Below are 12,956 nucleotides of genomic sequence, written 5' to 3' on the forward strand. Positions count from 1 at the left end.
ATCATGCTGTTTTACAGTAATGTCCTTTTGTTTCTGACATCAGGATTGAGTCTAATGATCTGCCTCTGCTGACTGCTGTGGCCAGCACACACTCCCCTCATGTGGCTCAGATACTCTTATAAGCTAACGCTCAGGACAGCTCTTCCCTGGAAGAAGAAAAACAAATCTCCCTGAAAGACAAAAGCATAAGCTCTCCAGGACATCAGAAGCTCGAGAAGAGCACGCAGAAAGTCATCCCACCCTTGGTCTCTCGCTGTGCTTTCCAGAGGATGTTTAGGGAGGACTTGTGCCATCTCCACCCAATGGCATCTGTGACTTCCAGGAACTCTCCCTGCCTTTCATTTCCCAGGAGTCTGCAAAGTGGACCAGCTGGTGGAGGGGACACAGCACCACAGCACCCTTGAAGCCTTGGGCATCAGCCGACCCACTACTCAGGCAGGAGGGTGAGGGGCGGGGCAGATGCTGTGACATTCCAGCAGCAGGTGACTCCGAGCCCAGGCACGTGAGTGCTGCTCCACAGAGACAGACAGATGGGACTCAGGTTCCAGGTCTCCAGGGCGGGGAGACAGAGCCACCAGCAGCTATGCTTGGCTCTGGCCGCCTTAGCTGCTGCTGGATGAGAGGGAAAGGAAGCTTCCTAGGGGGAAAAGAGGGTGCTCGGTGGCCCTCAGAGTTTGCTTTGATTCAGATGCAGCTCTGGGGGTTCAGAGGTGGGTTGTGGGTGCAACAGACCTGAGGAGCCGTGTAGTAGCCTGCGCCCCACAGGGGTGGATACAGCTGTGTGTACCTGAGATAGGGTACATGGCCTTTTCAAGAGAGGCGTCTTACGCTCCAGCGTCTGCAGTGACTTCCTCCTGCCTGGCACCTCCTGCTCCAGGGGCGCAGGTGACTGCTTCAGCTTTAGAGGCCCCGCTGTCTGCAGCAGTTCCAGGACTCGAGGACCGCAGTCAGAACAATCCATGTCCAATCTGAAGTTTTACATTGCGACCTCTGCACCTTTTAATTCCTATGTCCTGTTCCAGACATCTTCCTGGAAGTTCCCTTGACCATCATAGCTTACAAAGTAAAGAATCACTAGTCCAATTCACTTAAAAACAAAGCCTCAGTTTTCTGTTACTGTAGAAGAGACTTGGCTTGCTGACCATGACCACAGACCATGTCCACTTGTCTAGCAGACCAGACCTCAGACATGGACTAGAAGGCGGTGGCTGATCTGGTGGAGCCAGCACTGTTCACCTGGCTGGCTTCTCCCCCGTGCTGCCTCCCGGGGACAGGAGGATGCCTCCTCCATGGAGCTGGGGAGACTTCTGGCCTGACGCATGATAGAACTGTGATCCTGACCATTGGTGACCTAAACAAGGGACGGGTGTAGCCCCTCCTAGGGCAGGCCGGAGCTGCAGCCCTTCCGCCCATGCTGAGAAAGGTAGTAGGTGCATCAAGGTCCTGAGATTTTTAACTTATTTGATGCTTTTCACAAAATCAAAGTTTCCCTTCTTTTTCCTATTTGCTGTCATCAGGAGAAGCATGCCCTCCTGGTTCCCTTACCCAGTTTGCTTTTCCTTCTGTAAACTGGCATTCCAGCCCTGCTGCCACCCACCGTCCCAGCCCTGCCACCGCTGTCACATCAGCCTACAGCAGACCCTCATCACCAGCTCCCTGTCCCTGCCCTGCCCCACTTGGGGGCACCTGCCTCACTCACCACTGTGCCCTGCTGTACACTAGGGAGCAAGGAAGACTGAGCCCCTCCCCACCTACCCCAGGACCTTTGCCTCCCCATCCTGTACCCCCAAGTCCCTCCTCCCCAGAGAGAGGCCTGCTGGGACCTGCGGGGGTGGGGTTGCAGGTAGGTCGGATTCCAGTCCAGCCACCATCATATCTGTTGCCCCTAAAAACAGCTGAGAAGGTTGTGCCCAGTGACCCGCCTCTGAACAGCTACCATTCATGTTTTCTTTGTTTTAAATTCAGTCTCTTTCCCCTGGAAGTGAGAGAGAAAACCCCTCATGCAACTGTGTCCAGGGGCAGCCAAGCACCCCTCTGCACACCTGAGGCTGCGGCTGCCCTGGCCACAAGGCCAGAAAGGGACCTCGCCCTCTCCCATGCCCCCTGCAAGAAAAATCAAAATCAAAAAAATGAAAATCTACCTCAGGTGACAGGGTTCGACCTTTAGGGTTTCTTCAGCCTGTGCGTCGTACCTGTTGAGTGTAAGTCTGTTGCCGCTTGCTTTTTTAAGCAAGCTAGAGAGGCATGACAGAGCAGAAGTGCATGGTGGACATTCCTGTGCTGACCTCTTTCTAGCATGTCGCAGTTTTATTTTTAACAAATTGATACGTGAGATGAATGTAAAAGTTACTGTGTGCGTTTCAAACATGACAATGAAAATTTAAAATGTAGCTTCCATACTTGTGCATAATTCCAAAGTATTTTATTTTTATCAGTGTTAAATAGCTTTTTGTACAGGCTTTAATCCATTTTTCTGAAATGTGCTGTTTTTTAATGAAAGTAACTATAATCTTTTCACATCCCATGGAACTGCTGTTTACACATTGCAACTTTTTAAACTAACCATATTTTTCAGAATTAACTTTTTGGAGGGAGGAAATTCCCCACTTGCTAAATGATATGAAACTTATTTGGGCTCTTATAATTAGATCCTCAGATTTTATAAAATCATAGTCTGTAGCTTTCTAGATTTTTCACTAAGGTTGTTGTACATAAAGAATGTAAAGTGAGACCCAAACTCTTTTAAGTGTCCGGTTCCCACTAGTGATTAGTGTGGGGGCTTATTGGTCACGCACTCTGTAGCCATTAAATTGGACAAGTCCTGAGCGTCTCTCAGTTAATACAAATGGTTTGTTTTGTTTTGTTTACTGTGCTTGGGGAGGGGAGATATGTTAATGTAATTTTGCCTAAGTCAAACAGCCCACTCTAAATGTTAATTTTTAAATGTCAAATTTTGGTGAACCACCTGTTACACTATGCTTAAATTTTAAGTGGTGGGTAAAACTAGAGAATTCTGGGGTATGTTACCATTAAAGCTTCATTAAGAGAAATTGATAGGGACTTCATTTTTGATCAGTTGAATAGATACCAATGTCAATGTGTGGGAAATTTTTCTTAAAACTTGCTTATGTTGTTTTGATCCCTTTTCTGTGGCATTTGGTGCAATAAACCTTTGGAACTTTTCTGGTGCTGCATGTGATATTTGTTTGGTTTAATCAACTACGGACTCTCCTTGACAGTGGTTCCTGCAGAGACAAGGTGATCATGTAGATTGGGGACCTTCAGCGAGCTGGTGTGGAGACGTGGGAACATCTTTGGTTGCTGTTTGCAGCTGAGGGCTGGTGGCAGGGCATGCAGGGGCGGGGCGGGCTGACAAGGGGAGTGGCCTGCGGTGAAGTGTCCACCTTGAAATGCCCTACTGGACATGTGGGTGACAAAACAATTTTTAATTAAGCTGAGAATAGGGCTCTCTACACAAAAGCACGATGAGTTACATGCTTCTAAGTATGTGATTTTTCAGGACTCCAGCTCTTCCGGTAAACACTAAGGGGAGATTCTGCTTTGTAAGGATTGTAACAGGACCCGGTTACTTGGTCCTTACCAAGAGTTGAGGTGCTTTTTGGGAAGCTGGGTTCCCCGCTGCTGCAGTACCTATGAACTTGATTCCACAAACAGCACACCATCTGCCTGCGTGTGGGTCTGTGGCCGCTCTGTGCCTAGCTGTAAGCAGCACCCACGTCCCTGTGTTTTTAATTTGGTGCTCAAAATTTATACCCTGAAATACGTAATACTACATGGTCCCTTAAGTGGTGCATCTGGGGACTGGATTGCTTCATGATAAGTTCTGTATGTAAGGTTTACTGCTTATGACTTTATAATAAAGGGGGCTCTGCAAAATATTTGCTATGAAAAGGGGTGCATTATGTTGCTACCCGTGGTCTTGGGACAAGACCATGAAGTGTCACTGGGGAGTGGTTTGTACACGATCTTAGGAGATTGTTGTTGAATATATACTTAACAGATTCTTTGTTTCTAATGTTAATTGCAAAAATTTCAGGACGTAACCATTATCCCTATCTTACAGAAGAAAACCATTTAAAGGAAATTATGCAACTTGCCTGATATTTATTTCATGGATTGTAAACACAAAACCTAGAATCTGAACTGGTGTATTCTTACAGTGCTGATTAGTGTGTGGGGGTATTACGAGGAGTTACAGACTTCTTTTTTTTTTTTTGGTCTTTTTCCTTTTTACCGGTACCAGGGATCGAACTCACAACTGCCTGCTTGCAAGGCAGGTGCTTTTGCCGCTGAGCTAAATCCCCAGCCCCAGTTACAGACTTCTTTTACAGGCTGTTTTCTCAGCTTTTAGAAATTCGGCCAACTGTTCCCTCGAAAAACTGTGTGATGACTAAACATGAATTCTAAGGGCTGGACTACACAGCTTCCTGGTTTCATTTGCTATAAGATGAGGATAAATCCTCACCTGCCCACTGAATGGACATTACCATAGAAACCCAGTCTGGATTGCATTTGGGTCCACAGGTTAAGAAGGGCCATGAAATTGTAAGTGTTACTGTTAATCAAGATTCTCTGGCTGATGCTTGTGAGCTCACTGACCCTGACTTTGTGATGGTGCCGAGCCGCACAGCTCTTACCCCTTGCTTTGTTGGTAACATTGGCAGCCTGGGTGGATGGGACTTTCCTGGTGATGATTTGCTCTGCTTCACGAGAGTTGCCCGTTTGGAGTTCCTCTGGTGAGTGTCCTCATAGTCACCCATGTGCCAGGCAAGAAAGGCGCGACTATATCTGTCTTGCTGATCCAGGACAGAAGGATTTGGCTGCCTGAAACAGGAAATGGAAAAGGCCAAGAGACAAGATGGCCCGTTTTCAGGTGGTTCCGATGTGTCTGTTCTCCTGTGGTTTGTGGTGATTTCTACCATGTGGATTGGGAGAACCAAAGAGCTGACCATCAGCCAGCACCCTGAGCAGCTTCAGAGCCAAGGCTATCTGCTGTGGGCCTTCCATCTGTCCTTTTGCTCAGCAATCTGCCATGTCAGGCCCTTCGGGCTTCCTGTCCTCAGTCCTCCCCTACCTTTGGACCACACGGACTCTCAGGGACCCTCAGCCTAAAAGAAGCTGCAGCATCAGCTTCAGCCGGTTCAGCTCCAGCATCTCCTTCCTTCAGCCTGTCATTCCCTCTGCTCCCCATTTCCTGGCAAACTGCACCCACCATGGCCTTTACCCCCACCTTTGGACTGGGGTGCAGCTCAGTGGAGAGCTAACTCTAACCCTAAGGCCCTGGGTCCATTCCAGCAAGCACATGTGTGCACACATACGTCACCTTTTCTGTGAAGACTTTACTTGTTCCTGTGAGACAGTGACTTTTCTCTTTCCATAGCACTTTATATTTGACTGATTTTGTAGAAGCTAATAGAGTAATTTCTGACTCAGCCATCTTGCCCCTCTAAAACAATGTCCCTTAAAAGATCTGGAACATAACTTGTTCATCACTGGATTCCCCAAACCATCACCCTGCCAGACACGTTCTTGGTCAACTCACTCCAGAGGATAGAGGAATAGGGAGGAGGGTGTTGTGTCTGTGTCTAAATGTCCCCCCAGAGCCTTATGCTCTCATGGTGGGGGGGGGGCGGGTAGCTTTTGGTGGCAGCTGGATGGAGAGTGTGTGAATATGGATTATGGCTGTGTGATAACTGGATCAGTCCACTGGTTGGGCTAGTAAGCTTCAGTGTGTAGCTGAGTGGATTTATGAAGACAAGTCCCACCCTTGATGTAGGTGGCATCAACCAATAGGCTTGTAGTCTGAGTGCAGTAAAGCGGGAAAGAACCATGTGGCAGGTGTGTGTCCCCAGGGCTGATGGTATTTTGCTGCCTCCTGCCTGCTCTGCCATGGACTGTTTCTCCTCCTCTCCTCCTAGCCATGCCTCCTTGCCTTGGAGCCAGCTCACTATAGCCTGAAACCTCTACACACTGTGACCAAAATAAACCTCTCCTCTGGCGTTGGGTATTTTGTCCCAGGAATGGAAAGGTAAATAAGACCGAGGGAGAAAATTAGAACCAAGAGACCTGAAGGATTAGCCACCTTTTCTCCATTCCCTTTGACCGCACTTGCTCCTGTGGCCTCCCTGTTCTCTCCCATGAAGGGCAGGTCTATAGAAATGCTGCTCTATCTGGCTTTTCTGAGTATTATTATTTGTAAGTACTACTTATTAGTTGATAATACTTTCAAGGAAGTTTAAAGGATAAGACAGCTGGTGCTAGAAGCTTAGCATGGTTGGCTGATGGATCAGGTATTGCTCATATTTTATATCAGTTTGATTAATGGTACAGAGGGAAACCATTTCACACAAGTGTTACCTCTCCTGTAAACTAGTGTGTCGTAAAACTATTAGTTTAGGAAAGAATCATCCTTGCATATATTTAGTCTGTACTTGTGCTAAAGTATTTCATGATCTACTTTAAATTTGAAATATTCTGTTGTCACTGAGTCTTGAATCATCAGGATTAACAGAAAGTTAAAAATTAGTTGTAATTCAGACTCCGATGGAATTATAGAAACACTGGCTATATCACATGTCAAGGTTTACCCACTCTGTATCAAACTTACCAGGAAGCCTCAGAGTTTAAAGAGGAAGCCCGAGCATGAGGCTGCTAGGTCTTCAGGAGTGGCCGGTGCACGCGGCACCCGTACAACCCGGCAGGCATCCTCGGAGCACCACCGAGTATCCTTTCCTGTAGCATCGCAGTTTCTGAAGCCGCTGAGATCACTTTTCCTCTTTTACCACAGAGAAATTTGAAGCCCCAATGAAAGCTTCTTTTCCTGAAGCGTTTCAAAGGGCAGTGTTGACGGGGTACCTGTCGCCCCCAAACACTGTCCTGCGTAATTTCCATCAGCAGGCACAGCCTGACATCACCTCAGCAGTTGTCAGAAGCAGAGGAAATCAGCAAGTTGACATTTTGTGCTGCTGCTGTGAGATCCCCAGTCACTGTGCAAGCTTGTCCAGCTGGAGACAGAGCTCAGTGATCAGGTGCGTGGGCAGTGTGTGCAAGGCCCAGATTCATTCCCCTGCCCCCACAAGCAGTCATCTTAGAAAGGACCTCGCAGCCAGCTCAGATCCAGTTCAGATTACACACCCAGTTTAGTTCCCCATCTCTCTCATGTCTTTCCTTCTGGAAGTTTCCGAATCTCCCTGTGACTTGCCCACGGCCTAGATACTTCTGAAGAACACAGACGAGGTATTTTGTAGGTTCTGCCTGCATCGAGCTCACCTTGGGTCTCCTCTTGATGCAATTCAGTTGTCTCTGGTTGGAATATCAGAAGGGCCGGGGTTCTAACTCCTCAGAACTTGAGGAGTCTCCCTTAGGGCACAAGGCTGAGGTGGTAGCTGCCCGGAGGGAGTCTCCTTTGTAAAACCACTTTTCTCCTATCGGTACTTTGGGAAAACACATGTAAGAGTCTCAGTCCGTGTCAAAGGTTTGTGGCCCTCTGAGTTCCTGCCTGTGGGACCTGGCAGGCCCCTCTGGGTGAGAAGCCAGTGAATCCCTGGATTGAGACAGCCCTCTGAGGCCCATGCCATTCGTGCCTGGAAATCAGATTTTGTCCGCTTGCCGCTCGGCCCACAGCTCCTGAATTCTGTGTCTGAGAACAGTTCTAATCGGGTAAAATGCCTGTCTTTCTGGATCCCATGCTTTGCTCCAAGGGGAAGGAGAACTGTGTAAGTCCCAGTGAGTCAGCCTGCTGCCTCCTGTGCCCACCTCCATTTGGGAAGTCACTTGAGTTCCGAGTCCCGGACTGGGGCTTTCTCTCTGGGCGTCTCCGATCTCTTCCCTTCCGCTCCTGAAGTCCAGTGGAGCTGCTGGTGACCTGCAGGTGTTTCTGGGCAGTGCACAAGAAGCACCAGCAGGTTCTGTGCTTCGTCTCTTCCTGTCACCTTCTCCTGGGGCGGCATGAGAAGCAGGGCCTCTGTCCTCAAGGGACCACTGTGCATCGCTGGTGTCACTGTGCCTATGAGGGATCTCCTGGAGTGCTGGAGCCATTGAAGCTGAATACACATGCAGGGCTGTGGCGTGGCCCAGGCATGGCTGAACTGAGAATGAGACACCTCAGGGGGCAGGACAGGACACAGCTGAAGCCACCTGGAGATTCAGTTTCCTTAATTAGCATCATCTGTTGCTCTGAGGGGTCCTTGAACCCCTCCCAAAATCCTGTTCAGGTTTCCTGCATTGTTCACTCAACTCTGCTTGTTCTGATTAAATATGGGCCACTCAGGGTCAGTCGGCTGGCCAGCTAGCAGAGTTAGGAGCTCTGTAGAGGATTTTAGTCCTCCTGGAGCCTTAAAGACCATGCTGCATGTCTCATTCCTTTGGGCCTTTGCCGTGCATCTGTTTGAGGGGTTGGGGATCTAAACATAGACCCTAGCACCAGGGACCACGCCAGCCCTCGCTGTACTCCCCCAGGTCATCCTTTGCTGCAGAGGTGGGGTGAGGGCTGCTGCACACAGGTGCCCTGGATGTGGGCTAAGCACAGACACTGGCCTCCCCTGCCACCTTGGTTGCTGGCACATGGCCTATCCCCTCACAGGGCAGCACAGAGGAGGAGGAGACACAGATGTGAGCAGCGGGGGGCAACTCTTCTCCCCTGCTCAGTGGAGCCACAGGAAATGCTGTTCCCTCTCACCTGAGCCCTGAGTCCCAGTCCTCCAGGATGATACTTGTTTGGTCCTAGATGAGAGGTCATGGAAATGATTAAAACCATGAGGTTATATTGATATTTCATATCCAGACAGTCGATGTACAGCTATCTTCAGCAACAGTTAATACAGAAAGCGCGGACACCAACTGAGCTCAGCCCAGGAAAGCCACTGCTTACCCAGGAATGTGGTAAACAGAGAAAGAAGTTTAGAAAAAGCAGCTAATTTTCAGTAACCAAAACCCTAAGCGAGCTTAGGAGATTTCTCCGGATGTCAGTTGGCTTTTATCACTGGGACACAGTGCGTGCCCTCAACAGCTGCACTTCCAGGCAGGCAGGTTTGTTTGGACTCCTAGCTGGCTGCTTCTGTGCTGTAGCCTGAGGCAGGGCGGTGTGTGGTGGCAGGGGGAGCTGCAGATCGCGGCTCCACAGGTGCTGCCCTCCCAAGCGCATCCTTCCCAAGCCACCGAGCTAGGACCTCACCAGGGCAAACCCACTTGATGAAGGGGGAGACCACGTGATCTGATCGCTGGGGTCCATGCCTCCAGTGCCCCGAGCCTTTGGGGCTCACAGCACTGTTGTGTTCTGGCTTTAACCCGCTGGGAAAAGTTGAGGCTCCATGTTTGAGTGGAAGCGTGGCTTGTTTAAAATGAAGATTCAGAGTGATAGTAAACTGACTAATTAGCACACGGAGAGGCCATAGCTACCCGAGGACCTGTAGCTGTCCGTACATTATGTTGCTGCTATTGTGGAACAAGAAGTGTTCCAGGTCCCAGGGAAATGCACAAAACCAGTCCTGTGTGGGTGGAGGGAGCAGGGAGGCCTCAGCGACCCCCAGCACTGCAAAAAGAACAAGTTAATTGGTTCATGAGCTGGGCACACAGCCCACCTCGCAGTCCCAGATACTCGAGTGAGCCCAGGAGTTCAAGTCTGCAGGGTAATAAAGTCAGCCCTCGTCAGCCCTCGTCTTACACAGAATAAAACAGCAGCAAAGTGGGCCCCGGCTGCCACACGTCACAAGCAAGCACCATTCAGCACCGCACAGCGGCTCCGGTCAGCACCCCGAAGGGCTCGGACTAGGCTGCCCTAGCTCCTGAGCGCAGCCATGTGCTCCCCTGCTTCGTCCCCCAACTCCTCTGCTCCCTGTGTTGAGCGCACCTCTTGAAAAGCTCTCACCCTTTGCTGTCTCAAGGGCCCGCTTCCATACCATTTCCTCCCTCGGAGTCTCCCATGCCTCGTGCCCCCGGTGTTGTGTGAGGCTCGCTCGGTCCTGGGCGGGCACCCCGGCTCCTCCTCGGGTGCTTGGAAAGATGTCTGAGCCAGGTCTTTGCCCAGGTTGGTGGGATCAGACTGCATCAGACTGCACCAGCTGAGTGACCCTGGCTGCATGACGACCTCCAAATCCGGCTTCTTCATCTGCAGCATGGAGGGAAAATCCTGCACCTCCCTTGTTCAACTGGCACATACAAGGGTGCTTGCTTATTTTCCCGTGGCTGTGGCGCACGGTCATCTCCTCAGTCTCCATTCGTTAAGCCTAGCTTCCTGTGAAAGCTCCTTGCTGCTCGAAGACACCACTGGCATCGGGACATGGGAGTTGGGATCACAGCTGCCTCCTCCTTTAAACTCCCATTCCTGGGGCTGGGGATTTAGCTCAGTGGTATAAGCACCTGCCTTGCAAGCAGGCAGTCATGAGTTCGATCCCCAGTACCAGTAAAAAAAAAAAAGAGACAAACAAAAAAAAAGATAAACTCTCATTCCTAGATTAAAACCCAAGCCAGTTTAGCTGGCCCATGAGGGTCCACGTGGTCTATCTGTCATCTGATGGCCCCACCTGCCCTGACCTGGCCATTCCTAATTCCACTGCCCATTGCCTCCTGGAGGTCTGGCTCGGTCATTCTCTGTGCCAGGAACAGTCTTCTACTCAGTTTGCGTGCCAGCGTGGTACCAGTGCAAACCGTCAGCCTCACATGTGAGAGGAGATGAGGCCCCGAGAGGTAAGCACTGCAGAGCGGGCCGGCTTCACCCTGTGGAGCTTAATCCAGGGTGTGTCGGGCCCTCCCTTTGCTGGGAGCCTTCTCTGTTGCCTGCTGTCTGCCTGGCGGCAGGAAAGCTTTCCCTCTGCATCCCACCAGCACTTTCAGTGGTGAGCTGCTTTACCATGAACTGTGTTATGATGAGCTGGGTAGACCGGGCTAAGCTGTGAACCTAATACACCTGTGTCTTGTTGGGTTCCTTGCTGTGGCATGAGTTATGTTTATAATCTTAAAAATTAAAAAGCATGCTCAATCCCCAGCACCACTGAAATCAAGGTGCATGGAATGTACATGTTTAAAGCCATTTGGCTGTTTTAGTGTCTCTCTCCTCCCCAACAAGTGAGTTCCAAGGAGGGCACATGCCAAGCCTGGCTTGGTCACCACTGCGACAGTGTCTTCTGCAGAAGGGGCCAATCCGGAGGAGTAAATGCAGCCGGCTGGGAGGCTGAGCACCCACCTTGCCCAGAGAGAGAGAAGTGCAGATTCCTGGAGGTGGTGGCCCAGCCTAAGCCAGGGAAGAGGGCTTCTAAGGGACACATCGTTGGGATCTCAGGAGGGGGACACCATTGGGATGCTGGTACGTGATGGTTAGAAACTGCCCTGGGCAGTGGTGACATCTGAAGCATTGTGACACTCTCCGGCTGTCCTGTTCTAGCTGCTGTCTCACTGTGAATCAGCGTTGGTAAGGTTTGGATAAACACCCCCAAAGGCCCAGGCTTAGAGGCAGGGTCCCTAGCTGTGGCACTGCTGGGAGGGGGCAGAGCCCTGCAGGAGGAGCTGAGGTGGGGTCTGTGGCACACTGCATGGCCAAAGCGTTCGATCCCCAGCACGCCCCAGAAAGTGTGGACCCGCAAGGGAGATCTGCTGGTCATCAGGGCTCACTCTGAAGGGGACAGAGTGGTCCCAGCCTTTTCTTCCTCCCTCTCCTGTCCCGGGGCCAAGCAGGGTTTTGCTCTGCCTTACCCACTGACCAACTGGAACGGCTCAGCAAACCTTTCCTCTTTAGAAGCCAGTTCCCACAGGCATTTGTTACAGTAACAGAAAGCTGACTGACTAATGCAGTGTCCAACGTTACAAATTGACTGGTTTTTTGTTTGTTTTTGGTATTAGGAATCAATCTCAGGCCCCTGTGCTTGCCTGGCAGGCACTTGGGCCTCTGAGCTATAACCCCAGCCCTAATTTTCTTCTTTATTGATGTCATTTCCCAGCTGCAATTCCAGTACTACAAAGACTTTCTTCATAAACATATTGTATCCTCATGTTCTGATAAATCTATAGCTTAGTCTCCAGGAATAATATAACCAGTATTTCTCCATCCAGGGAAAATGCTAGAAACCTCAACATTTCTCTTTTCCAACAAGTTTTTTAATGTTGAAATAAATATAGAAAATCTTCATACTTTCATCATAACACTTGTTAGATTTCCTTGACTTCCAAGGGCTTCTGATGCTTTTCTTTGTGTAGAAATACTTGATAGGATATTTGCAGAGTAGGCCAGCAATATTACTTAAACAAATGAATTACGTTTTAATACGAACATACACTTTTCATGCAATAAAACCTCTGACAGCTGTAAGTATGAGACTCCCAATAAGTGAAAGCAGTTGCCCAGTGAGGTCTTTTACTCTCCTGCAGCAGGACCGACAGGCTTTTGACAGGAGTCTGGAAGTCCTGTTTCTATCTCATGCAGTTTATTTTGCTGTGGTTTTAGCAGAGAGACTGGAATTCAGTAATGTTGTACATGCTACTAAAACTAAAAACAAGGTGAAGTGAGCCCCAAGAGTCCTCCTCTCCACAAACCCACGGCCACAGGGACCACGCATGGTCCCTTCCAGCCCCCTAAGCCACCGCTCATCCGGATGACAAGCCTAGATTTTGCTCTTTTCCTGCGTTTCACAAGCGCTGAGTGCAAAGCGTCTAACTCAGAGTAGCAGCTATGTTAGGACAGCACCACTGGGCGACGTGGTCCAGTGACTTTCTAACTGAGCTTCCCCATCACGGTTTCCAGGCCAACAGCGTGAACAAGCCTTTCCTTTTAAACAAAAAATAGCATTTCCCACAGAAAGTGTCATAAAGTGAAAGCTAATCTGCTCATGCACCTGCCATTCTATTTCCCCCCAGTTTTTACCGTTTAGCCTTATGTATTCTGCACAGTGACCGCGCTCCACACGGCCAGTTCGCCTCTCCTGTCTTCTCTGTCCTCTAAGTCTCTG

The 12,956-nt window shown here is 49.7% G+C and overlaps 2 protein-coding genes across 8 annotated transcripts in view; one reads left to right on the forward strand and one right to left on the reverse strand.

Moving 5' to 3' along the window:
• The window catches only part of Fnip2 (folliculin interacting protein 2), a 98,973-nt gene extending 95,790 nt beyond the window's left edge, over positions 1-3,183 (forward strand). For all 7 annotated transcript variants that reach the window (XR_010051507.1, XR_010051508.1, XR_010051509.1 and 4 more), the window contains one exon: positions 44-3,183. Coding sequence is in view for 3 of the 7 variants with exons in the window: in XM_063260905.1 (XP_063116975.1) it covers positions 44-122 (79 nt within the window). In the remaining 4 variants the exon portion in view is untranslated. The remainder of the gene's footprint in view (positions 1-43) is intronic.
• Positions 1-12,956, reverse strand: part of Spmip2 (sperm microtubule inner protein 2) — a 68,939-nt gene that overhangs the window by 2,826 nt on the left and 53,157 nt on the right. Inside the window, exon 4 of the mRNA XM_063260906.1 lies at positions 4,659-4,845. Within this exon, the coding sequence (XP_063116976.1) occupies positions 4,659-4,845 (187 nt within the window). The remainder of the gene's footprint in view (positions 1-4,658; positions 4,846-12,956) is intronic.

Source organism: Cavia porcellus, unplaced genomic scaffold (genome assembly GCF_034190915.1).
Source record: "Cavia porcellus strain 051 isolate PalLab524CR breed Dunkin Hartley unplaced genomic scaffold, mCavPor4.1 scaffold_14, whole genome shotgun sequence".
Taxonomy (NCBI): Eukaryota; Metazoa; Chordata; class Mammalia; order Rodentia; family Caviidae; genus Cavia; species Cavia porcellus.